We start from the raw sequence: 27,919 nt of genomic DNA, 5'->3' as shown, positions 1-27,919 counted from the left end.
ATGAATAGTCCCCAGTATCCCCACTATGAATAGTCCCCAGTATCCCCACTATGAATAGTCCTCAGTATCCCCACTATGAATAGTCCCCAGTATCCCCACTATGAATAGTCTCCAGTATCCCCACTATGAATAGTCCCCAGTATCCCCACTATGAATAGTCCCCAGTATCCCCACTATGAATAGTCCCCAGTATCCCCACTATGAATAGTCCCAAGTATCCCCACTATGAATAGTCCCCAGTATCCCCACTATGATTAGTCCCCAGTATCCCCACTATGAATAGTCCCCAGTATCCCCACTATGAATAGTCTCCAGTATCCCCACTATGATTAGTCCCCAGTATCCCCACTATGAATAGTCCCCAGTATCCCCACTATGAATAGTCCTCAGTATCCCCACTATGAATAGTCCCCAGTATCCCCACTATGAATGGTCCCCAGTATCCCCACTGTGAATAGTCCCCAGTACGATACCAATGCTCTTGTGTCTTAGTGGCCTGGCTGGATTCCACTCAAATGAATGGAACTGATATGTGAGTGTTTGCTGCCATCTAGTGAAAATGTTTGATTCATCACTAACTGTGCCTGGAGTCTGGATTCTGGGACTTGACCTTGATGAGATCATCCTGATGCTCAGCTTTAACCCTCAAACTACATGTTACTGTCTGAGGCAATCACTTTTAGATATCCCAGATGTTATATCAATGCTGTATGACTATAGCTTCGGCCTCAAGTCAGTACTCTAACCAGTTATTCTGTGTTAATACTGACTTATTGATAAATAATGAAAGGAGCAGCACGTCCCTGCGAAAGATGGCACAATGCATTCACCTTAGTCTTCATGAAGAAACATGGAGAATAAACCAACACCAAAGGTATGCATGTTTTCCACTTTTATTTTCCATTGCACAGTAATTTCTATCTACAGAATTATTTCTAAATTGTTTGTGGCAGCAGATAAAGTCATAAACATCCATGTGAAATTTGCATAAAACTGTACAAGAAAATTGGCTACAATGAGAAAATACTGCAACCCACTGATAACCGTTAAATCCAGGACAGAAATGGCATTATGGCGGACAGACTCCCTCTTGTGAGTATGAATAATACCAGGTAAGAAGAATACTGCGTACTGAGTGTGTGGGCAAGAAACAACTCACTCAAAGACAAGAGAAAACTCATTGAAAATCTGAAAAATAAAAGAGATCTAGAATGAACGGGAAGGACCTTAATCATTTTCTTTGTAAGTAATTTTTTCTCCTTGGAAGATTGAAGCAGGACTACCTATCAACAACCACACAACAGTGCATACTAGAACACAGAAAAAGAGACCAAACCTGCAAGTTAGTATCTCCAAAATGAGCCACTTGGAACTATTACTGGAGTAGAAGCAGAATGCATTAGAAGACAAGCCAGGGAGAGTTGATGCATGATGTGTGCAGACTGAGACACTGAACATGCGAGGCAGGTCTATGATGGAGCCACATTACACAGAGGTTGGATCATCCTGCTGACGCAGACATCCTCTCATTACTGTGGTTAGTGTGTCATTACTGTGCTTACTGCGTCGTTACTGTGGTTACTGTGTTATTTCTTTTCTTTTCTTCCCATATTTTCTTGCTGATTTTCCACAATTGATTTGACACAGATTGATTGGTCACCAAAATCAAGCATTTTGAGACAAGAAAACAAGTCATTATCGATCATACAGCACAAAACAATGTCAAAGTTGAACATTTAAGATACTGTGCTGGTCATAGCAACAGTGAAATGCTCCTATGGTCCTTTTAGGAGAGGGTGCAGGCTACTTAGAAGTTAGCCAAATACCACTTTAGAACTTTTATGATGGGCACAATGTTGTAAATACAATGTTTGTTCCATACTAAAAACGTGCTACCCTCACTAATAATAATCATTTGGTGGGTGCTTATATTTGTCCTATTTCACACATGTACAAGTATGTATTAATACGCATGTGTGAATTGGAAATGATTGTTTTTTTGCATATCCCACTCTCCTTGAGAAGGGAACCTAGCCCAGTGGCCGGGTCAGAATGCACAGTTCCCAAGGCCCCATATAGACCTATGCCTATTGTATTTTAATTAGTGAAACTTCTGGAATGCCAAGTTGAGTAATGGAACAAGGAAATGAAAGCTAAAGTAACTCTTTGGTGTCATTAAAAATATGGCAGCTGTCCTTGAGTCGCTTGCTTGAGAAACACCCAACACTTTTCCAATTGGTCTTAGATTGTCAAACTATTTACCTATTTACAACAGAACGATAGAGAAGCCTGGCAGAACATTGAAGGACATACAAATGAGTGCTTTCACCACTGAAATGGGGATAGAAACAGATCTCTAAACAACAGACGGTTTCGACACACCACACATATAGCAGCGTCTCTTACATTTAAATAAATAAAATGTCAATAAACAGACCACTCAAACTGACAAAACATTTTACGGACAATTCTCAAGGAAAACTAGAAAAGTTTCAGTCTTCAAAAACGTATGACTTTGCGTGAACGTACATACTGTATCTATAGTCCTGCATATTTGAACACAAACAAATAGGTTTATTCCCATGTGTTATTAGTAATCTCCAAGTTCACGTGCACTTCAGGATCACATGTCCATAGAGTATATTTACTCCTGAATATCAATCCAATAGGTCTGGATAGACCAGCAGTCTGTAGGCCTACTGTAACACTGACATCTTTCATACAGGGTCACTAACAAGCCCAAACTGTAGCAGATGTTAATGGCATGATGAGGTCAGGGAGGCAAGTAGCATTTACATGTCAAATAAAACACTTCAGGGAGAGACGGAGACAGTGACAGTCTTGCCTCTGGAGTTCTGATCTTTTCAAGATTTCTGATGTGTGTCTGACACCTGATATGAAACATTATTGATGGTGACGTGTACTAATCTGAATGATAAATCTATGTATTTTATATCCATGACCTGTTTTTGAATCCAGCCCTTTTTATAAGGATAGCTTTATGGGAGTTTAACAAAGCCACAAAACATACTGGCAACAAGACCAAATAAAAACATATCATCATTCACAATGTTCACGACAGCTAAGAAAAAGAAAAACAGATTTACAATAACAGAATAAAACAAACAATAAACAAGAAGAGATAAATTAAAGGTAGAGTCAGAGAAATGACATTGCACGAGCAGCACCACAGCTATGGCAATGAGCAAGATACAAGACTTCGCTCTCACATAATCACACACAGTATCTGCTCCTGTGCACGGGTTCGTTTTGCGCTCTTACAGTATGGTAGCCACGGGACCAAAACAGCTGAGAAGTTTAGTCTCGTGCTCCAAAGCTCTTAGTTGCTGCAGAAATTGACCCACTATCCTGTTAACTTTGTGCATCTACGTCATATAGCTGACTCTACCTTTAACACATGTATAATACAGTTGGGAACGATATGAAAACAGTGAATCTATATGATGAGGAGAGTCTAGTCGGAGCAAGGAGAGGGGATCCAGTGTACATTGGAATTACCAGTTGTTTTATCCTGCAGCTATGATATCACCTCCTGTGACTTTGAGTAGAGCTTCCTTTGCCCCTCACACCACCACGTCTGTCTCCACCTGTATGTTGTCCTCTTGTTGTTTTGCACTTGACAGTAGGAAGTGAATACAGCGTTGATCATTTATATAGATTTATGTATATATAATTATGTATATATATTCTTTTTTTCCTCTTTTTACATTTAGATTTTTTTTTGTAGTTGTTTCTTCATTGTTTCTTTTTTCTCTCAGTTGTGTCTGATTTTGTCTGTTAGTATATGCCCCGGATTGGTTGGAGCAGAGACAATGGCACAGAACATTTTGCCGAATGAGGATGAGGGAACCCCAGAGCTCCAGTCAATCGGCAGGTCACAGATGGGAAAAACAAACAATAACAAAAAAGAGAACACCTCTTTTCTCTCCAGTCCGTTCCTCAGTTTGTAACCTTATGACTGAGGTAAATACAGTATACAACATTGTGCTAGGAAAGAGTATCCCAGGTGTCCAGCGGAGGAAGGAGAGATGGAAGGAGGGATGGATGGAGAGATGGAGGAGGGGGGCATGTAGAGTCCAGATGAAGCTATGTCTCTTTGGCTCTGCTCCCCCCTCTCAGATCAGAACTGGTACCACTTCTTGTCTTTGCACTTCAGCATCATCTTTAGAGAGGGGAAAATGGAACACTAGTGTTACAGAAAACTCCCCATTGTCTTGCTCTAAGGGCTATTCCGGACACTAACAAATTTGTGTTATTAAACAGGAATTAAATGAGGAATTGGCATGCTCAGCTCAAAAGTTTGTGGTAACAAAAAGTATTTGGGTGCAGGGTTCAAAAGCCATACACTGGAAGAAAGGAAAATCCTGCACTCGCTGAAATATTCTTTACGTTTTTGTCAGCGTTTCGAGGGCAGCCTTCGACAGCGTTTGAATGCTGAAGAAAGCTGTTTGCTCTGATCACGTCCATTTGTTCTGACCTCTGCTGCTAAAAAAACAAACATTAAAACGTAAGAATATTTCAGTGAGTGTGAGTTTCTTCTTTTTTCCAGTGTAGCCTCATAATATAACACCTTCCTACAGGATGAAGTTGCCCCTAGACACTGATCTCAGATTAGTTTTATGTTTTGTATCATAATGTAACGTCTTACGTCATGGGCGTGTTTGCCAAAGGAGTCGGCGCTGGCCAACATGGCAGCCGTCCTCTCGTCCAGCTCGCCCAGTTTCTGCCCTCTCTCATCCAGTGCTATCCGGGCACGCGCCAGGTCCGCCACCACGCCCGAGGCTGCCCCCTTCATGCCCTCCAGGCCCTGAGGACCTGGGATGTGCTGGGCAAGGCCACGGGACGCCTTACCCGCCTGCGTCTCACCAACTAGAGGAGAGGGGGAGAGGGAGAGTCAGAAAGACAAAGAGGGAGGAAAAAGAGTGGGAGAGAATGAGATTGAGAGGATAAGAGAGCCTACTAATGTAGCAAACTTAACACTGAATATATAAATAAAATAGTTTCTCTGTGCATGTGTACACTATAGTATGTGTGTGTTATCCTGTTATGGCTAGGGGGCAGTATTTTCACGGCTGGATAAAAAACGTACCCGATTTAATCTGGTTACTACTCCTGCCCAGTAACTAGAATATGCATATAATTATTGGCTTTGGATAGAAAACACCCTAAAGTTTCTAAAACTGTTTGAATGGTGTCTGTGAGTATAAAAGAACTCATATGGCAGGCAAAAACCTGAGAAGATTTCATGCAGGAAGTGGCCTGTCTGACAAGGTGTCGTTCTTCTTGTCTCTGTTTATTGAAGAGTGAGGATCTTAGCTGTCCCGTGACACTTCCTACGGCTGCCATAGACTCTCAGATGGCGGCAAAATGCTGAATCGTGGCTTTGCAGGCTCTGGCTGAAAAAAAGTAGCGCGTTTGGGTAGTGGCTGGTTACAGTGCTGTGAGACTCATGCTCGTGCCCGCGTCGACCGAAAGCTTTGTTTTCTTTCCTCTGTTTAGCTAAATGGACATTCCCGGTCGGAATATTATCGCTTTTTTACGAGAAAAATTGCATAAAAATTGATTTTAAACAGCGGTTGACATGCTTCGAAGTACGGTAATGGAATATTTAGATTTTTTTTTGTCACGAATTGCGCCATGCTCGCGACCCTGATTTACCATTTCGGATAGTGTCTGGGACGCACGAACAAAACGCTGCTATTCGGATATAATGATGGATTATTTTGGACCAAACCAACATTTGTTATTGAAGTAGCAGTCCTGGGAGTGCATTCTGACGAAGACAACAAAAGGTAATCAAACTTTTATAATAGTAAATCTGATATTGGTGAGTGCTAAACTTGCCGGGTGTCTAAATAGCTAGCCCGTGATGGTTGGGCTATGTACTTAGAATATTGCAAAATGTGCTTTCACCAAAAAGCTATTTTAAAATCGGACATATCGAGTGCATAGAGGAGTTCTGTATCTATAATTCTTAAAATAATTGTTGTGCTTTTTGTGAACGTTTATCGTGAGTAATTTAGTAAATTGTTAGCAAAGTATGCTAGTTCTGAACGTCACATGCTAATGTAAAAAGCTGGTTTTTGATATAAATATGAACTTGATTGAACAAAACATGCATGTATTGTATAACATAATGTCCTAGGTGTGTCATCTGATGAAGATCATCAAAGGTTAGTGCTGCATTTAGCTGTCTTCTGGGTTTTTGTGACATTATATGCTAGCTTGAAAAATGGGTGTCTGATTATTTCTGGCTTGGTACTCTGCTGACATAATCTAATGTTTTGCTTTCGCTGTAAAGCCTTTTTGAAATCGGACAGTGTGGTTAGATAAAGGAGAGTCTTGTCTTTAAAATGCTGTGAAATAGTCATATGTTTGAAAAATTGAAGTTTTTGTATTTTTGAGGAATTTGTCATTCGCGCCACGCCTATCATTGGATATTGGAGCAGGTGTTCCGCTAGCGGAACGTCTAGATGTAAGAGGTTAAGTTCCATGTGTGTCACTTACATAGTTCCTCTCTGTCCAGGGAAGTTGCTCCTCCCCCAAAAAGGCCCTTGAAGAATCCTCGGTTGGGAGCCTCTGGGGTTTCCACTGGTGTGAACAGTTCTCCCAGCATCTCCTGAAACACACATACACACATTAACGCAGTTGTATTACATGTGTGTGAGTGTGTGTATTTATGTGGTCCTGACCTGCAGGTTCTCACAGGTCTCCTGGCTGTATGTGATCCTCTGTATCTCAGTGGGGGAGGTGAGGTACATGGCCTGGCCCAGGTTGGTAAAGCAGAAGGTCCGGGCTATCCGCATGTCTGTCAGTGGCAGGTAGTTTACATCCAGCAACGGTCTCAGCCCCGGCAGACTGCAGACAGACAGAGAGAGAGACCACATACAACACAATGTTACTCAAACACAACATCATTCTACTGAGCGTGTTTTTCATGTAGAAACTTTGAGTCTAACCCTAGCATTCATTAAGCTCTTTATAGTAATACAGGGATTATCAGTTAGCTTTAGCATATGCATATCTTTTACCAGCGTGTGTGTGTGTGTGTGTGTGTGTGTGTGTGTGTGTGTGTGTGTGTGTGTGTGTGTGTGTGTGTGTGTGTGTGTGTGTGTGTGTGTGTGTGTGTGTGTGTGTGTGTGTGTGTGTGTGTGTTTGTTTGTTTGTTTGTATGGCTCACTGACTCACCTGAGGGTCATGATGTGTCCGTTAGCACAGAAGCAGGCCACACAGTTCCCTATGTTCATCTGGACCACATCAGCCCTCAGGACGAACGATGTCTCTGTGATGCTGTGTTTGAAGATGCAGTTCTGTGAGGGCAGTGCTATGACCTTAGCCTGTTTCTCAGAGCACACCACCGCATACTGGCTCTCCTGCAGCTCCTGGGAGGTGGAGGGTGACACAGAGACCGGGCGGCGTTTACGGGCCTTGTCTCGCTCCTCACTGTCGGCGCCCGCGGCGTTTGGCTCATACCAGGTCTCGAAGGCAGGGGGGAGGAAGGTTCCTGTGTTGTCCAGGAAGGCCATCCTCAGGATACTGCCCTTCAGTCGTGCCAGGGTACCTGGACAGATAAGTGGGATGGAGTGTGTTGAAAATATATCTACAGTGCATTCAGAAAGTATTCAGACCCCTACAACCTTATTCTTTGGGAAAAGTCTCTGATTGGAGTCCACCTGTGGAAAATTCAATTGATTGGACATGATCTGGAAAGGCATTCACTTGCCTATATAAGGTCCCACAGTTGAAAGTGCATGTCAGAGTAAAAACCAAGCCATGAGATGGAAAGAATTGTTCATAGAGCTCTGAGACATGATTGTGTCGAGGCACAGATCTGAGGAAGTGTACACAAATAATGTCTACAGCATTGAAGGCCCCCAAGAACACAGTGGTTCTCCATCATTCTTAAATGGAAGAAGTTTGGAACCACCAAGACTCTTCCTAGAGCTGGCTGCCCGGCAATCGGGGGAGAAGGGCCTTGGTCAGGGAGGTGACCAAGAACCCGATGGTCACTCTGACAGAGCTCCAGAGTTCCTCTGTGGAGATGGGAGAACCTTCAAGAAGGACAACCATCTCTGCAGCACTCCACCAATCAGGCCTTTATGGTAGAGTGCCCAGATGGAAGCCACTCCTCAGTAAAAGGCAAAATGTACCTAAAGGACTCTCAGACCATGAGAAACAAGATTCTCTGGTTTGATTAATTAAACCACGATTTAACTTCTTGGTGACAGGGGGCAGTATTCAGAAATTCAGATGAATACGTGCCCAAATTAAACTGCCTGCTTCTCGGGCCCAGAAGGTAGGATATGCATATTATTAGTAGATTTGGATAGAAAACACTCTGAAGTTTCTAAAACTGTGTGAATGATGTCTGTGAGTATAACAGAACTCATATGGCAGGCAAAAACCTGAGAAAAAATCCAACCAGGAAGTGACTTGTAGTTCTTCTATCTAATCCCTGTTCAAACTACAGTGTCTGTGGGGTCATTTTGCACTTCCTAAGGCTTCCAATGGCTGTCAACAGCCTTTAGAAACTTGTTTCATCCGTCTACTGTTACTGGGCAGAGAATAGGAGCTCAGTCAATCAGTGGACAGCCTGGGACCAGTGAGTTGTTTACTGCGCGGGCACGTTGGCGCGCCTCTCCTTCTTTTTCCTCTGTAATGAATACGCTATTGTCCGGTTGGAATATTATCAACGTTTTATGTTAGCCTGTTGGGGATAGGGGGCAGTATTTGCACGGCCGGATAAAAAAACGTACCCGATTTAATCTGGTTACTACTCCTGCCCAGTAAATAGAATATGCATATAATTGTTTGATTTGGATAGAAAACACCCTAAAGTTTCTAAAACTGTTTGAATGGTGTCTGTGAGTATAACAGAACTCATATGGCAGGCCAAAACCTGAGAAGATTCCAAACAGGAAGCGCCCTCTCTGACCATTTCTTGGCCTTCTACACCATCTCTATCCAAAACAAAGGATCTCTGCTGTAACGTGACATTTTCTAAGGCTCCCATAGGCTCTCAGAAGGCGCCAGAACGTTGAATGATGACTTTGCAGCCCATGGCTGAAAAACAGTAGCGCATTTGGTAAGTGGTCGATCTGAGAACAATGAGACGGGGGCGCGCGTGCACGAGACGACTCCATGTTTACATTTTCAGTCTTTGAACGAAAACAGGGTTTCCCGGTCGGAATATTATCGCTATTTTACGAGAAAAAAAGCATAAAAATTGATTTTAAACAGCGTTTGACATGCTTCGAAGTACGGTAATGGAATATTTTGAATTTTTTTGTCACGAAACGCACCGGGCGCGTCACCCTTCGTTACCCTTCGGATAGTGTCTTGAACGCACGAACAAAACGCCGCTATTTGGATATAACTATGGATTATTTGGAACCAAACCAACATTTGTTATTGAAGTAGAAGTCCTGGGAGTGCATTCTGACGAAGAACAGCAAAGGTAATCCAATTTTTCTTATAGTAAATCTGAGTTTGGTGAGTACTAAACTTGGTGGGTGTCAAAATAGCTAGCCTATGATGGCCGGGCTATCTACTCAGAATATTGCAAAATGTGCTTTCACCGAAAAGCTATTTTAAAATCGGACACCGTGATTGCATAAAGGAGTTCTGTATCTATAATTCTTAAAATAATTGTTATGTTTTTTGTGAACGTTTATCTTGAGTAATTTAGTAAATTCACCGGAAGTGTTCGGTGGGAATGCTAGTCACATGCTATTCACATGCTAATGTAAAAATCTGTTTTTTGATATAAATATGAACTTGATTGAACAAAACATGCATGTATTGTATAACCTGTTAGGGCTAGGGGGCAGTATTGACACGGCTGGATAAAAAACATACCTGATTTGATCTGGTTACCACTCCTACCCAGTAACTAGAATATGCATATACTTATTACATATGGATAGAAAACACCCTACATTTTCTAAAACTGTTTGAATGGTGTCTGTGAGTATAACAGAACTCAAATGGCAGGTCAAAACCTGAGAGATTCCTTTACAGGAAGTGGCCTGTCTGACCATTTCTTGAACTTCTTTTCCATCTCTATCATTTACTAAGGATCTCTGCTCTAACGTGACACTTCCCACGTCGTCCATAGGCGCTCAGAGCCCGGGAAAAAACAGAATGTCGTCATTCCAGCCCCAGGCTGAAACACATTATCGCCTTTCTCAAGTGGCCGATCAAGGGACTCTGGGCTTATGCGCGTGACCCGACCGCCCCCGCCTTTGGGATTTTTTCCTCTGTTTGCCGAAAAGGAGATTCCCTGTCGGAATATTATCGCTTTCTACGAGAAAAATGGCGTAAAAATTGATTTTAAACAGCGGTTGACATGCTTCGGAAGTACGGTAATGGAATATTTAGAATTTTATTGTCACGAATTGCGCCATGCGCGCGACACTTCTTTACTATTTCGGATAGTGTCTGGAACGCATACGAACAAAACGCCGCTATTCGGATATAACGATGGATTATTTTGGACCAAACCAACATTTGTTATTGAAGTAGCAGTCCTGGGTGTGCATTCTGACGAAGACAACAAAAGGTAATCAAACTTTTATAATAGTAAATATGATTATGGTGAGTGCTAAACTTGCCGGGTGTCTAAATAAGCGAGCCCGTGATGCCTGGGCTATGTACTTAGAATATTGCAAAATGTGCTTTCACCAAAAAGCTATTTTAAAATCGGACATATCGAGTGCATAGAGGAGGTCTGTATCTATAATTCTTAAAATAATTGTTATGCTTTTTGTGAACGTTTATCGTGAGTAATTTAGTAAAATGTTAGCGAATTCCCCGGAAGTTTGCGGGGGGTATGCTAGTTCTGAACGTCACATGCTAATGTAAAAAGCTGGTTTTTGATATAAATATGAACTTGATTGAACAAAACATGCATGTATTGTATAACATAATGTCCTAGGGTTGTCATCTGATGAAGATCATCAAAGGTGAGTGCTGCATTTAGCTGTCTTCTGGGTTTTGGTGACATTATATGCTGGCTTGAAAAATGGGTGTCTGATTATTTCTCGCTTGGTACTCTGCTGACATAATCTAATGTTTTGCTTTCGTTGCAAAGCCTTTTTGAAATCGGACAGTGTGGTTAGATTAACGAGAGTCTTGTCTTTAAATAGCTGTAAAATAGTCATATGTTTGAGAAATTGAAGTAATAGGATTTTTAAGGTTTTGAAAATCGCACCACAGGCTGCAAGTGGCTGTTACGTAGGTGGGACGAATTCGTGGACGAATTCGTCCCGCCTAGCCCAGAGAGGATAACATAATGTCCTAGGAGTGTCATCTGATGAAGATCATCAAAGGTTAGTGCTGCATTTAGCTGTGGTTTTGGTTTTTGTGACATTATATGCTAGCTTGAAAAATGGGTGTCTGATTATTTCTGGCTGGGTACTCTGCTGACATAATCTAATGTTTTGCTTTCGTTGTAAAGCCTTTTTGAAATCGGACAGTGTGGTTAGATTAACGAGAGTCTTGTCTTTAAAATGGTGTAAAATAGTCATATGTTTGAAAAATTGAAGTTTTTGCATTTTTTAGGTTTTTGAATAACGCGCCACGGGATTACACTGGCTGTTACGTAGGTGGGACGATTTGGTGCCACCTAGCCCAGAGAGGTTAACACTTCGGCCTGAATGCCAATCATCACGTCTGCAGGAAACCTGGCACAATCCCTACGGTGAAGCATGGTGGTGGCAGCATCATGCTGTGGGAATGTTTTTCAGCCACAGGGACTGGGAGGCTAGTCAGGATCGAAGGAAAGATGAATGGAGCAAAGTACAGAGAGATCATTGATAGAAAACCTGCTCCAGAGCGCTCAGGACCTCAGACTGGGGCGAAGGTGCACCTTCCAACACAACAACGACCCTAAGCACACAGCCAAAACAACGCAGGAGTGGCTTCTGGACAAGTCTCTGAATGTCCTTGAGTGGCACAGCCAGAGCCCGGATCTGCAGCGAAGAATGGGAGAAACTCCACAAATACAGGTGTGTCAAGCTTGTAGTGTCATACCCAAGAAGACTCAAGGCTGTAATCGCTGCCAAAGGTGCTTCAACAAAGCACCGAGTAAAGGGATACTTATGCAAATGTGATACTACAGTTGTTGTTTTGCAAAAATTTCAAAAAATCTGTTTTTGCTTTGTCGTTATGTGGTATTGTGTGTAGATTGATGAGGAAAAAACTACGTAATCCATTTTAGAATAAGGCTGTAACATAACAATGTAGAAAAAGTCAAGGGGTCGGAATATTTTCCGAATGCACTGAATGTATAAAACATTTATCGGTATGTACAGATGCCGATTATGTGTAGAGCAGGATGTAATTTTTGTACGGAAACATGCAAACATATAGCAAAGAGTTGTTAGCGTTCCTTACGTATTCATTAACATACACACACAATCACACATACCCATCCATTCACTCATAACCCAGACACCCACCGCTAGGCAAGACGATAACGGGCTGCAGCAGCCTTTGTTCCCCAGCAGGGGGCAGGTTGAGGGCCACAGCCAGCACTGTTCCCAGGGAGGTTCCCACGTACAGGCATGGTGTGATGGCGCTGTCCCCCTTCCGGGCGAATGTCTCACAGAAGTGGAAGGAGGTGATGGCCTCGCGCGCCTCCTTGTCGATGGACGTGACGGAGGAGGAGCGTGAACGGCTGAAGGAGTTGTCTCGGTGGTCTAATGGGTTGGCGCCCCGTGGAGGACATACAGACAGGAGGACAGTAGAGGAGAGGACAGAGAGGTAAAGCACCCGAACACACGGAGAGAAAACACACTATACACAAACATACACTACATGAATACTGTGAACAACAGCTGTATGATTGGTGGGAGCAGTTGGATTCTGACAAACAACATTGCGGTTGACATTTTATTGTATCACTAAGCTAAAATAGCAATTACACAGGAGCAGAAAACAGTGAGCAGACGTTCCTTTTAAAGAGGTCTAAAACACCTTGTGAAATGTTGAGTAAAATAGATTAGACCAGCTGTAAAATAACTTTATCTGTTGAAGAAAACGCTTCTCCTTAAGTGGCAAACTAAGAGTTCGAAGTCCAGGTGCAAGGGTAAGGACACATAGAAATAGAAAAGGACTTGTTTTTATCTGTGGAGGAGATGGAACTCATAAAATGAATGGTTGGTCGTTGGCAGAAGAAGATTTGTACGTAGGAAACAGACCCATGGGAAGATTTCACTGAAACTTTACAACCTTGTACTTGTTTTATTCATTAGTAAAAAAAACAACACATCATCAAAATTTCAAACCAGGTGTCAATATAACAAGCTAATACAGTTTTATAAGCTCCCTGTGAGTTGCTGGAAAGATGAATAAACAAACGTTTATAAACTGGATGTATCACAAACACTGTTGTAATACACTGAGAGCACAAAACATTAGGAACATTCCTAATATCAAGTTGCACCCCCTTTTTCCCTCAGAACAGCCTCAATTCATTGGGGCATGGACTCTACTAGGTGCTATCAGCGTTTCACAGGGATGCTGGCCCATGTTGACTCCGATACTTCCCACAGTTATGTCAACTAGGCTGGATGTCCTTTGGGTGGTGGACCATTCTTGATACACAGGGGAAACTGTTGAGTGTGAAAAACTCAGCAGTGTTGCAGTTCTTGACACACTCAAACTGGTGCGCCTGGCACCTACTACCATACCCCGTTCAAAGGCACTTAAACATTTTGTCTTGCCCATTTGTCCTCTGAATTGCACACATGCACAATTCGTGTCTCAATTGTCTCAAGATTAAAAAATCCTTATTTAACCTGTCTCTGCCCCTTCATCTACACTGATTGAAGTGGATTTAACAGGTGACATCAAAAAGGATCATAGCTTTCATCTGGATTCACCTGGTCAGTCTATGTCATGGAAAGAGCAGGTGTTCATAATGTTTTGTACACTCAGCGTATGTCACAACACAGTGTGTTTGTTATATGTCGACACCTCCAAAAATCTTTTACCAGACTATCATATCTCTGCATTTGACAGATTTTGCATATTCAGTAAGAATCTGACCCCAATAAACCCTCTCTTCCTCATCTTAGGGGTTCTGCCATTTGGGGTCCTAGGAAGGAAATTGTGATTTTCGTTTTTGGGTAAACTGTGCAGATCAAAAAAAATAAAAGAACAATGTTTCTTTCTGTATTTATATCTGTCGGTCTCCTACAAGAATTTTTTTTTAACTTTTGGAAATGAACAAACACAAAAGAAACAGGTAGGAAATAGAAAATAGGAAGAGAATGCTGCAGAAAACACATATACATAGAAAGCTCTACTGTGCAACAGAGTCCTGGTTAGTTTAGCGTAGCAGTTTGCAAAATACCCAACAGAAATGTACTATATGTCTGTCCTCTCCACCTCTTGTCTCCAGGTTTGTCTCAAGAAGTAGCAGACACTGCCAAATGGTGATCATCAGTCTGACAGCATTTTTTAGGAAATATATAGGATGTATCTATGCTTTTGGTAGTCATGAGGCCATCAACAGGGCTCTTTGCCACCTCTAGGGCATTATACGTATACTAAAATCTTATAGAAAATTACATAAGCTTCTATTAATGGATAGTAACTATGGAACTCACATTATTCCCTTGAGATGCTCATATCGGGAGACCATTTGGTCTTAAGGATACAGTGAAGTCCAGTTTAGGGAGAAAAAATGTATTAAGAAACGCAAAATGTTAACACGAAGTTAAGGCTTACCCAAGTCTGGCTTTAGCTCAGTAGGCAAGCTTAATTTCCGTGACATCTTTGCTGGAAAAAAGAGAACACCCCTCTTTACAAACACACACCTAAGCTAACACGACAGGCCATGCAAAGCTAGCTTGGAGCTAGGAGTTAGGAGCTAGCAGCTAGGACTGGGATGTGGTTGTGCTTATAGCATAACTACACACATAAGCTTTGGTATAACTGTTGGCGTTTGCTTCATTGTGCTTCAGGGGAGGCAAAATGCTTTAGAATTAAACAGGAAGGAAGTATTAGGGCATCACAGGAAGACAACCCTGTTGAATCACAGAGGCATGCTGGGACGGACAAAATAACAACAAGGAAGTAAGCTGTTGTACATAGCACACACAGTGTCCTGGAAGAGAGGAATAGTAAGAAGATACACATTCATTCAGAACCCCCATGCCACAGGAGCATGCACCAAAGACAGGAAGGAAACAGGAAGTGAGTAGGATGGAAGAAAACAGTGGAATGACAGTACAGTACAAGCAGGGAAGATGTATCTCTGGTAGGCACTTTTAGCTAGGTAGTCAGAACTATGTAAACTTTTGGAGCCTCGTGAGGTTTTGGTTTTTACATTTGACTAGCCTTACAGTCCATTTCTATTATTTATTAAATAATGTTAGAGATGCTTTGCACATAAATCAAAGATTCCTTAAAAATGATTTGTCTTTTAAGAAAAGAACACACTTCTTAAACTGCCCATTTATCCTAAATCTATGAGTTAGAGAATGACAGTGTTCCGAATATAAACCTTGCCGCAAAGTCAACGGTGTCAGACAGACAGAAGACAGAGTTAGGAAAGTACAGAGTGACTACAAATAGACTGCTGTGATGTCATAACTACAGACAGCCAATCAGGAGCCGGAGTGAAGGAGGGACAATCGTTGAAGGACAATTGCCACAGGCACATTTCACAATGTGACATACGTGCTACAAACATGTAGCATGCAATGGAGGTCTAGGGTATACCATTATAAGTGTGTGTCTGTGTGTGTATAAGATTTTATTCAAGGTTTGTTCTAGGCCAAACAGTGATTCACTGCCACTGAGGTGAGACAGAGACAGGTTGCTACAACAAAACAGTGGCTGACAACTTATCTTATACAGTGTACTATCACTGCCCAAACTACTCCATGGTTGAAGTCTTTGGCCACTCTTACCTCCTCTACCCCCACCTCCATTGTAGAATTGCTGATGGTTTGACGCCAACACTTTTGGGAGGAAGTAGATAGACGTGCAGTTAGAAACATCCTGGTACTTTACCATACCGCCTACCAATCACAGTTCCCCGAAATGTGTCCATTCGTGAAAGGAGTTTTTCTACTTGTTATCATTGTAACACGAGAACCAATTGGTAGCAGTTTGCCTCAATCTTAATTTTCAACTGCCTGGGCACATGCAGAATATTTGTAGACGTAGTGTACATTTTTTTTTCCTAGCGGCCAAAACTTTAAAGCCTTGTTGACTCCCAACGATTCTAGAATCTCAATTAGGAGTAGACATATGCTCAAGTCAAGACTGGAGACCAGATATGCCATCCTCATAAATAGCAGATGAACTGAGGCCGTGTCTAGCTAGTGACACCAGACACTGGGGTTTGGCGTAGTTGGCTGAACACCTGGAACATAGCTAGCAGTGTGACTTCAGTCTCTGGGCTACTTATTTTTTCTGTGTGACCTTTTAAAATGCAGCTCAGCTCTGTGTTTTAGCCCCAGTGTCTGTGTGTTAATGTCAAGCTCCCAGTAATGAGATGGAACTGGGTTGTTCTCTAATTAGCATGCCTCATCACCTCAAATGCTAATTTAGAAAACTGAGAATAGTCGTCCAGGACAGGGCCATTGAGGAAGCACCTTATCTTGACAGTAACTGTGGAAGGGACCATAACGTTTTGATTGTGCAAATCTGAAAAGAGCAGATGCTTGGATTAAGTTGTGTGAAAAGTGTTATTGTTTGTTGTTGATCTATTTGTGACCATGTTCTGTAATACTGTAGTAATACATACAGATGATTGAATATGCATCTCCTAGCTACATGATCAGATCTCAATTGAAACTCACATGGAAGTTAGTAGTTTGTTTGTTTCCTTCCTAGATCTGAAAATGACCCAGCATGATATGAGTAAAACCCATTGGAAAGGAAACCACTACATCCCGTCGTATAAAAGTCAAAATGAGGTCTGGAAGACTCAGACAAAATCAATAGACAGAAAACAAATTATATGTGGGCATATCGCAGTATCATTTTAAAAAAGTCAAAGATTTGGGAAGGTCCATATGAACTAAACTAATGTCCTATTTGGTGGGAATCAATACATTTATGTCTTGGACTGACTATAGAGTACGTATTCACTGATTCAGGGAGTTTAATGGTCCTAAACTGTCTAGTTAATGCCAAATCATGGTGTCATCGCCGCTGTTTACTGCTAATGTCTCAGGTTTTGATAAAACATATTAAAACTGCCAAAATCAATCTAATCTCTTCTTTATTCTTCTTTCTGTTTTATTAAAAGTATATTTTGTTCCTTGAAAGCAGGAGAGTGAAGTGTCAGTACACAAAAGATACCTGTAAAAAATGGTTTCATTTCAACTCTAAACACTCCAGTTGGAAACTTGACCCTTCAATGAAGTCTGTGTGAAATCAAACTTTCAGAGAGAGAGAGAACGGTAACACTTCTGGTTTTCAAGAAAAAGGTTCCCACATCCAAAGGTGTGTGTGACATCTCAGAGAGAACCATATTCACCAAAAGCAACCAAATCGCTCTCATGCATTCTAATAAAATTGCAGGCAAAGATGTACTACCTGTTTCTAGCATGGATTCATAATATTCAGGTTAGGTCAATATACGGTCTTCAAGTGAATCATGCTTATTTATGAGCCCCTTTACCCATAACAACCCACCTGTTACTAAACAAGTTGTTCTGGGTTCAGTGGGTGTTGTAACTGCTGTGGATACAGATGTAGGATCTTAATTTAAGCCAGTTCGCTACAGCAGGATAATAATCCTGCAGCAACAGCAACAGGAAATGTGAAATATTATGTGGATTATAATTAATTATTGTAGGGGTCGATACATTTTTCGTGATGGAAAATCAAGTCTAAAATGTCAAAGTGGAAATTACAAACTTCAGAAGTCTTTTTAAACGTTCAATACACTACATACACTGCATTGCAGGAAAGTTCCCCTGCAAATGGTTGATCAAATTAAGATCCTACATCTGTACCACTGTAATGCTAACTCTAACATGCTGAAAGAGAGTTTACCTGAAGTGGGAGATTTGCAGCGGTCCTCCGAGGCAGAACCCTCGTTGATGTCACACAGACCTGCAGCAGAAGAGACAGACATTGCACGACATTAGATATCATTATCATTAGCTACAGATTCATTCTTCTCTGTCCTTTTCTCCTTTCTATTTGATAAGGATGTTATGATATGTAGGTTTTTGGGTATACCACCATTTTCCCTGTCTGCCAAACAGATGAAGCAGACCAGAGCAGAAACAGACTAAACAGACTGCTACCCAAGCCATTGCCCCAACCTCCCCATACATAGAGACAGAAGGCCTGGACCCAGACAGACAGACAGAGACAGACGCAGCCAGATAGCCCCAGACAGACACAAACACAGCCCCACTACCCCAGACAGACTCCAGTACTATGGGTAGGACAGACATACAGACCCTGACCCAGACAGACTCCAGTACTATGGGTAGGACAGACATACAGACCCTGACCCAGACAGACTCCAGTTCTCTAGGTAGGACGGATGGACAGGTAGACTGACAGACACCACCAGATGGACAGACAGACAGCCCCACACAGACAAAGACTCAGCCCCACTGCCCTAGACAGACTGTAGGTACTGTAGGTAGGACAGACATACAGACCCAATCCGCACACGACTCCAACATCATCACTAAGTTTGCAGATGACACAACAGTGGTAGGCCTGATCACCGACAACGATGAGCCAGCCTATAGGGAGGAGGTCAGATACATGGCAGTGTGGTGCCAGGACAACAACCTCTACCTTAATGCCAGCAAGTCAAAGGAGCTGATCGTTGACTACAGGAAACGGAGGGCCGAACACGCTCCGATTCACATCGACGGGGCTGTAGTGGAGCGGGTCGAGAGATTCAAGTTCATCGGTGTCCACATCACTAAGGATTTATCATGGTCCACACACACCAAGACAGTTGTGAAGAGGACACAACAACACCTCTTCCCCCTGATGAGGCTGAAAAGATTTGGCATGGGTCCTCAGATCCTCAAAAAGTTCTACAGCTGCACCATTGAGAGCATCTTGACTGGCTGCAACACCACTTGGTATGGCAACTGCTCGGCATCCGACCTCAAGACGCTACAGAGCGTAGTGCGTACGGCCCAGTACATCACTGGGACCAAGCTCCCAGCCATCCAGGACTTCTATACCAGGCGGTATCAGAGGAAGGCCCAGCACATGAACTTGGTACTGGTACCCTGTGTATATAGCCAAGTGATCGTTACTCATTGTGTATTTATTATACATTTTATTACATGTTTTACTTTAATGTTATTTCTCTATTTTATATATCTTTGTATTGTTGGGAAGGGCCTGTAAATAAGCATTTCACTGTTAATCTACACCTGTTGTTTATGACACGTGACAAATTCAATTTGAATTGATTTGTTAAGTCATTACTCCTCAGACTCCCCCCACTCTGACAGGTGCCAACCCACCACTAACCACACACACACACACCTAATTTTCCTCACCAAGCTGTTGCTAAGCGACGCAGGTCACAGTCATTACTGAAACTCTGAACATCTGAAACATCTGAAACTCTGAACATCTCTGAAACTGGAAACACTTATCTCCCTCACTAGCTTTAAGCACCAGCTATCAGAGCAGCTCCCAGATCACTGCACCTGTACATAGCCCATCTATAATTTAGCCCAAACTACTACCTCTTCCCCTACTGTATTTATTTATTTTATTTATTATTTTTCTCCTTTGCACCATATTTTTTATATTTTAACTTTGAACTTTCTTCAAATGATAATTCTACCATTCCAGTGTTTTACTTGCTATACTTTATTCACTTTGCCACCATGGCCTTTTTTTGCCTTTACCTCCCTTATCTCACATCATTTGCTCACATTGTATATAATCATATTTTTGTCTACTGTATCATTGATTGTATGTTGTTTTACTCCATGTGTAACTTTGTGTTTTTGTATGTTGTCGAACTGCTTTGCTTTATCTTGGCCAGGTCGCAATTGTAAATGAGAACTTGTCCTCAACTTGCCTACCTGGTTAAATAAAGGTGAAATAAATAAAGAAAAAAATTACACAAGAGCGGTTATTGGCATTGATTTGGTTATACTGTAGTAACGTCATTAAACAACAGGTGGCAGTATGTCATAATGCACTGATGCTGCGGTCTGTCAATAACACCACAGTGCTGCAATGACACAGTATGTGTAGGAGGGATGGCTGTTTATGTGTCAGTGTGTGTGCCAGCCAGCCACCACAGAGAGAAGACAACGCACTGAATAGTCAAAATAACTATTTAGTAACCATTCAAAATCCTTTCAAGGAATTGCAAAGATACAGAGACGGAGGAGAGGAGACAGAGAACCTCGTACAACCTTGTCACCAACATTGCTTTTTTTTGACTGCCTACATGTGCAGGTGATACAGACTGAACAGTCTACAAGCACATCTACCAAATATACCCCTCATCCTTGTAACATCGTACAAGACTACGTAAGCCTATATCTACACACCTGTAAGTATTAGAATTATTAAGATGACATAAGTCATAAGTCATGCTACAAAAGACCATCTACTGTAAGGCCATATATAGTACAAACCACAGGAGGTTGGTGGCACCTTAATTGGGGAGGACGGGCTCGTGGTCATGGCTGGAGTGGAATTAGTGGAATGGTATCAAATACATCAAACACATCATGGTTTCCATATGTTTGATGCCATTCCATTTGCTCCATTCCAGCCGTTATTATGAGCTGCCCTCCCCTCAGCAGCCTCCTGTAATACAACCCTACAGAAGGCTCTCTGTATGGTGGTAAATCAGTGAAGTGGTAAAGGTCTTTACCATTACCTCCGGCGGGCTGGCGTGTCTTGCGTGGAGAGCGAGCCTGTCTCTGGTAGGGATCATTAGACCCATACAGCTCCACTGTCCCCAGGTTCAACAGCACTGTCTTCTGGAGGTAGTCCACCACTGCCAGACCATTACTGTTCCCAAACACAATCCTGTTGGAGAGAGGAAGGGGAGGGAGAGGGAGGGAGGGATAGAGAGATGTAGAGAAAGAGAGGGAGATATAAAAATAGATCAAATATAGCTAGTTCTTCCAGAAAGCAAAGCAGCAGAAGTCTCAGACAGAATTTCCCTGCGGACATAAACCGTGTAGACACAGCTTGACTCCATTCCAGCTCAGCTGTACGAGGGAAATCACATCAAATCCATGGCTCAGCCCACATTTTGACTCTTCGAATTGAGGACCTGTTTCTCAAGTTGAGAAAAACATTACCGCTCCCTAAAATGATCTTACTTTCACAGTATCCTTGGTTGGTTTGCACAGAGCTCCAGACTGAAGTGTCATATTGGGTTGTTTCATTAGGGTTCACAGTAAATCTCATGTAGATATACTGTCTACCACCTTATACTTACAGGCCGTAGGAGGAGTTGAGGGCCAAGCTGGTGATCTGTTGGGGGGGCTCTCCACTTACCCACACCAGCTGCACCACCAACTCTACCTGATACCCTGAAGACTGCTTCAGAGGGGTACTACGCACCCTACAGACAGAGAGGGAGAGAGAAAAAGAGTGTAATTGTATTGAATAGCCTCAGAGAGATTGTGGGCCGGCTGTGCATCCTTAAGGCACAGTTTATTGCAGAGTGTACGTGTGTGTAACTAGTGTATGTGAGCCGGTGGTGGTGCAGGGTGCATACTTGAGGCAGGGTACGTTGTCTCGAACCCCGTCAGAGGAGTTGCTGCTGGTGGAGGGGTGAGTCGGGGGTCCGGTGGTCTGGGGGCTAGGTGAGGCTGCTCCTGGGGTGGGCAGGTCACGGTCCCCCCCTCCTCCCCCCTCTGGAGGGGACTCCATGTCATTCACCTCGTACTGCAGACGTACCTCCAACAGCTAGGGAACACACACACACACACATTCCAGAGACTCAATAATGAGTTCAGCAGCCATTATTTCAGTATGATTCAGTGTGTGAGTCTATGTGTGTGTGCATGATGGGAGTTTCAATATCACTACTGGCATTTATGCATGTGATACTGATCGGTGTCCTCTCTCTCTCTCCCTCTCCCTCTCCCTCTCCCTCCCTCCCTCCCTCCCTCCCTCCCTCCCTCCCTCCCTCCCTCCCTCCCTCCCTCCCTCCCTCCCTCCCTCCCTCTCCACAGGTCACACACTTGATCTTGGTCAGACACAGATCATTATTATCATCACTACTCATAGCTGCCACAAAATAATGATACAGGTTGTTTACCACTATGTATGTTGGCATGGCAACCATATTGCGTTCTTACTGGCTGGAGACTCATCTAATGAGGCATTGGGAGGTTAACACTGTCTCTAGGAACAGCCTTCAGGACCCAAGAAACACCACTGAACCAATAATGACTCTGCTCAGTATGGAGGCTATATTTACCACTACGCTGTGCGTCTGTCATCATGGCATCCATACTGCCAGGCTATAAGCATCAAGAGTAAATGGGAGTGTTTCTCAGTTTACACTATCCAACGATCCAACATGGTCAGTACAGAGACATGTTAAACACACACACAAAGACAGCTTGTCTGTCGAAACGTTGGTTATTACGTTATTCAATTATTACATCTGAGCTCCTAGAATGTACGGCTCTCCTTTCATTTTTCAAGTGTTCTACTCCGCTAGCCAGCACCTCGCCTAAATAGGTGTGCATTTCTTTCGCCTCCAAACACACACACGCCGACCCACCTGTACGACCTCGGTGGTGATCTCCTGCCTGCTGAAGCGGTATATGATGAGGTTGGCGGACACCCCGGCCACACACAGCATCCTGCTCTCAGGACACCAGGCCATTATCTGGATGGCAAACGGGTCCTCATCCACAATCTCTGTGTTCTGCTTGTCCTCCTTATTGTTCCTGCTCTTCTCAAACACCTTGGCTGTCTTCAGCTTGTACAGTACCTGGAGCATTACTGGGGAAAGATAGGAGACGGTTTAGTTACACACAAACACATTGGGAGACAGTATAGAATAGGGAAACTATAAGGCCATCTAAGCCCGAGATATTACACATAAGGAAGTCCATGTAAAGGCACTTACTTGCAGAAGCGTCCCAAAACTTCACAGTCCCATCAGCATGCCTGTGAAATCATAAAGAGAAAGAGAGAAGCCGGCGAGGGAAGGAGAGAGGGTAGAGGATCAGAGAGGGAATAATTACCACTTCAGCTTTTTGCATACACACCCACATCTCTAATGATTCAACTTGGCTCTACCTGTCATGGTTGTCTAGATTCAGCTCTACAGAAGAATATACCCACAAGAGAGGAGACACACCATAACCCTGTGTCTCAATGGTGCAATGCATTCTGGGATTGACCTGTATAATCTGCACTTTGTGTAACTAGAGGAACAATCTCTCTTCAGCTGAAGAAAGAGAGAGAGAGAGAGAGAGATAGATAGATAGACAGAGAGCGCGAGAGAGAGCGCGAGAGAGAGAGACAGAGAGCCAGAGACAGAGAGACAGAGAGAGAGAGACAGAGATAGACGTGGGGGGATTACTAACACAGGGATGTCTGGAGGTGACAAGAGAGGGAGGGGGAGAGAGGGAGGGAGAGAGAGAGGCGTGTAAAGAGACCCCTTCTGCCAAGCCATTTTTCAATGTCACATTGCTAAGTTCAAGTATTCTAAAAGGCTTTTTCTCCCTGTCTCTGAGTTTTTTCCTCTCATGACTGCTAGGCAGGATAGAGGAAGGATAGAGGAAGGATAGAGGAAGGCAATATGATTAAATAGAGTTGGGTCTCCTACCCAGTGATGATGATCTCAGGGTAGCTCTGTGTGCCGAGGCCCCAGTTACCACCACTGATTGGCCACTCCTGGACAACACAATACACCAAACAGAACAACACAAACAAGAAAACAACAAGAAATGGTAATCGTTGAGATTGATACATGCGTAAGGTATAAGGAAATCAGTGATAAGATGTCAGATCCAATCTAGCCTACACATTGAACCAAATATTATAAACATACTGTAATGAGACCATTGGAATGAGACAGGAGGGAAGCAAGAGGACAGAGACACATGCCTTCTCTTAGCCAGTGGGCTGATGGGATGTCATTTGTCTTAGAGATAGAGGGAACCTTTACCACGGTGTGTGTGTTTGTCAATGCACGTGTGTGTGTGTGTCTGAGAGAGCGCAAATGTGTTTTTTAGGTTGTGTTAAACGCAGTAGAACATACAAAGGTCAGTTGTATGACTCAACATTGATCTTTCAGTAAGAACGCTTCCCACAGCTACCCCTTACTTGACACACAGCAGAAAGAAGCAGGCAGGGAGATAAAGGGATGGAGAGATGAGAGGGAGGAGAGGGTCAGTACATGGTGACATTTCCAACAGCGCGGGAGAATATAACAAGAATTCAATGAATTAAAAAGGAGCAGAACAGAGAGAGACAGGATAGAGGGTAGAATAAAGCTAGAATTAGAGAACATGTAGGATAAATGAAAGGATACATTGTTAGATTTAAAAAGAAAAAAGATACAGGAGATAAGATGCAGAACAAGGTGGAGATTGGACTACCGAATGTTATTTACTGTATATCCTTCAACATAAACATTGATGGGATATGATGGTATAGCACCCTAAAGCTCAACTCTGGACCTCCAAGCCAGTTCCACAGATTTGTTTTCATTGTTTCCCTCTAATCAGGCACTGATTTAGACCTGGGACACCAGGCGGGTGGAATTTATTATCAGGTAGAACAGAAAAACGGAAGGCTCCGGAACTCGTAGGGCAAGAGTTGAATACCCCTGCAATAGCACAGTACTGCCATTACGTAGGGCCCAGTAGCTGAGAGGGTGTATTGTAGAAAAGTGTGGTCCTTACCTTTTTGCTGTAGCCCTGTCGTTTCTGTCTGGAGCCAACAGAGTAAAGTGCGGGTATGAGGTCCACAGGGCAGTCAGCAAAGTACTCACAGCAGGTAACCGGAGACTCATGGATGGTCAGTGGATAGGGGTTCTCGAATATGGGGTAACTGGGAAAGGGGACATACAGTTACAGCTCACAGTTTTAGTCCCTACAATGTCAGGCCACAAGACACTGAAACTGTAAGAGATGCATGCAATAGAATGGAAATGAATGAACGTACAGAATCTAAGCTAAATCTACAGGGATAACAAGTATACTACCTGTTAGTTAGTAATTACTGTTGTATTTTAAATGAGTAGGAACATTCAGGAAGTCCGAATAATACAGCAGCTACATATTTTATGTTAATACAGCATGTTCAGTACTTTAACATACACTCAGACTTACCCATTTTGTGCAAGGTCGATTACTACTAAATCCTTTTCTAGAAGGACCACTACAGCATAAGGTTCCTGAAAATCTGCATGGGAAAAAAAAAAAAAAAAAAAGAAAGACAGATGTCATTCATCAACACAATATGTAGGGTATATTCTCTGAAATTATTCTCTGAAATCTACAATTCCCAAAGGACATAAGTGTCTTTTAAGATGTTGATAAAATATATGAGCTTGAGGCTTGGTACAGTAGGGATATATAGTAACATATTAAAAGCGTATCTCAATATTAAACTGAAGATGAGTTAACATCCCACTGGGCACAGATGTCACTTCAACGTCTAGTTTTGATTTACATTTGGTTGAATTGTCAACTAACATGAATTGAATGTGAAATGTCATTTGATTTAGGTAAACATTTATGTGAAAAAAATAAGAAATTCCCTTACGCTGATGACTTTGTCCCAATCTACGTTGATTCAACATCATCACATTGATTTGGGGGGTTGAAATGACGTGGAAACAACGTTGATTCAACCCTTTTTTTGCCCAGTGGGATGTTTGATAATGGAACATTATTTTTTTGGATGAAAATGAACTGAGCTGAACTGAAGGAATATGGAGGAATACCACAGACCTGAAATACCTACACACAATATTGCAGCACAATAGCAGTATGCTGTTAGAGGTGGTAGGAGAAAACGCAAGGTTCTTTTGTTAGCGTCTGGCTGAGATGCAATGGGAGAGTAAATAGGCATTATTGTCTGAGCCAGAGAGAGGATAGTGTGTGCGCGTGTGTGCGTGTTTGTGGGTATGTGTGTACCTGTGTGTGCATGTGTGCGTGTGGTGTGTGTGTGTGTTTGTAGAGAGAACAGTGTGTGACTGGAAGCCTGGAACATGTTTTCAGTGTCCTCCCTTCAGAGTCAGTGTAGTTACAGCTTGTAAGTCCCAGAAGAAACACAGTGTACACCAGGGCAGCCACGACCTTGACAATCAATGTCTCTCCGCTCTCTCTCTCCAACTCCCTCTTCTCTCACTATCTCCTTTTGTCTATTAGAAGGTCTCAGAAATGCTCTAAGTGTTTCTCATTCTTTGTTGTCTGTGGATGTGTCTGTCAGTCCGGCTGTCCGGCTGTCTGTGCTGCCTGCCTGCCTATGTCTGTCTATGTCTGTCTCCCTGCCAGTCTGCCATTCTGTTTGCCCATCGCTGTCAGTGTGTCCGTCTGTCAGTGTGTCCGTCTGTCAGTGTGTCCGTCTGTGTCATTGATCTGCCTCTGATCTTTTCTCAAAAAGCCTCAATTTCATAATAAAAGATGAAATGTCCTGTTCAACATCCTCCCCTCCTCCCCATCAGTAACAGCAGATTGAACCAGTGGTGCAGTAATCAGCCCAGTGTTGTGTAATCCCAGGTCTCCTAGGTCGCCATTACAAGATGGAATCAAAGCATCCCAAAATAAGGTTGGTCGCCATGGTCACCATTACGCAACCATCAACCGATCGTCTGCTAATCGGTTTCCTCGTGCCCCCACACCAACGCTAACATCAAACAAGACCAACACACTTCAAGCTACACACACATACACACACACACACACACACACACACACACACACACACACACACCACGTTTTGGATGAGCTACATCCACATGACTTTTGCCCCCCATTTTCTGTGGTTAAGATGCAGTCTCTTCATGACAGCCATTTACACATGCCTATCAACATTACACTGCCTAAGGATAAATATTATTGTAATAGCACCGGCTAATGTAATAGTACCGGTCAATGTAATAGCACCGGTCAATGTAATAGCACCGGTTAATGTAATAGCACCGGTCAATGTAATAGCACCGGTCAATGTAATAGCACCGGTTAATTAATAAATTTATTTTTATTTCACCTTTATTTAACCAGGTAGGCTAGTTGAGAACAAGTTCTCATTTGCAACTGCGACCTGGCCAAGATAAAGCAAAGCAGTTCGACACATACAACAACACAGAGTTACACATGGAATAAACAAACATACAATCAGTAATACAGTAGAAAAATCTATATACATCATGTGCAAATGAGGTAGGATAAGAGAGGTAAGGCAATAAATAGGCCATGGTGGCAAAGTAATTACAATATAGCAATTAAACACTGGAATGGTAGGGTTTGCAGAAAATGAATGTGCAAGTAGAGATACTGGGGTGCAAAGGAGCAAGATAAATAAATAAATACAGTATGGGGATGAGGTAGATTGGATGGGCTATTTACAGATGAGCTATGTACAGGTGCAGTGATCTGTGAGCTACTCTGACAGCTGGTGCTTAAAGCTAGTGAGGGAGGTAAGAGTCTCCAGCTTCAGAGATTTTTGCAGTTCCTTCCAGTCATTGGTAGCAGAGAACTGGAAGGAGAGGTGGCAAAAGTAAGAATTGGCTTTGGGGGTGACCAGTGAGATATACCTGCTGGAGCGCGTGCTATGGGTGGGTGCTGCTATGGTGACCAGTGAGCTGAGATAAGGCGGGGCTTTACCTAGCAGAGACTTGTACATGACCTGGAGCCAGTGGGTTTGGCGACGAGTATGAAGCGAGGGCCAGCCAACGAGAGCGTACAGGTCGCAGTGGTGGGAA

General features: G+C 42.8%; 1 protein-coding gene across 12 annotated transcripts in view; it reads right to left on the bottom strand.

The window, feature by feature from the left end:
- Positions 1-879: 879 nt before the first annotated feature.
- The window catches only part of LOC106607991 (syntaxin-binding protein 5), a 155,777-nt gene continuing 128,737 nt past the window's right edge, over positions 880-27,919 (bottom strand). For 2 of the 12 annotated variants that reach the window (XM_014205546.2, XM_014205553.2), the window contains 17 exons: positions 25,320-25,392; positions 24,891-25,038; positions 23,810-23,877; positions 23,105-23,145; positions 22,754-22,977; positions 21,737-21,927; positions 21,455-21,580; positions 20,879-21,036; positions 18,046-18,105; positions 15,945-15,995; positions 14,758-14,808; positions 12,483-12,764; positions 7,210-7,582; positions 6,714-6,879; positions 6,529-6,640; positions 4,670-4,890; positions 880-4,183 (listed from right to left, as the gene is read on the bottom strand). In XM_014205546.2, coding sequence (XP_014061021.1) covers positions 4,142-4,183; positions 4,670-4,890; positions 6,529-6,640; positions 6,714-6,879; positions 7,210-7,582; positions 12,483-12,764; positions 14,758-14,808; positions 15,945-15,995; positions 18,046-18,105; positions 20,879-21,036; positions 21,455-21,580; positions 21,737-21,927; positions 22,754-22,977; positions 23,105-23,145; positions 23,810-23,877; positions 24,891-25,038; positions 25,320-25,392 — 2,387 coding nt within the window. In that variant the 3' untranslated portion in view covers positions 880-4,141. The remainder of the gene's footprint in view (positions 4,184-4,669; positions 4,891-6,528; positions 6,641-6,713; positions 6,880-7,209; positions 7,583-12,482; positions 12,765-14,757; positions 14,809-15,944; positions 15,996-18,045; positions 18,106-20,878; positions 21,037-21,454; positions 21,581-21,736; positions 21,928-22,753; positions 22,978-23,104; positions 23,146-23,809; positions 23,878-24,890; positions 25,039-25,319; positions 25,393-27,919) is intronic. The other 10 variants (XM_014205547.2, XM_014205551.2, XM_014205554.2 and 7 more) reach the window with 10 other exon arrangements.

This window comes from Salmo salar, chromosome ssa06 (genome assembly GCF_905237065.1).
Source record: "Salmo salar chromosome ssa06, Ssal_v3.1, whole genome shotgun sequence".
Lineage (NCBI taxonomy): Eukaryota > Metazoa > Chordata > Actinopteri > Salmoniformes > Salmonidae > Salmo > Salmo salar.
Note: the sequence above shows the minus strand (reverse complement) of the source record. Positions and strands in the feature narration are given on the sequence as shown.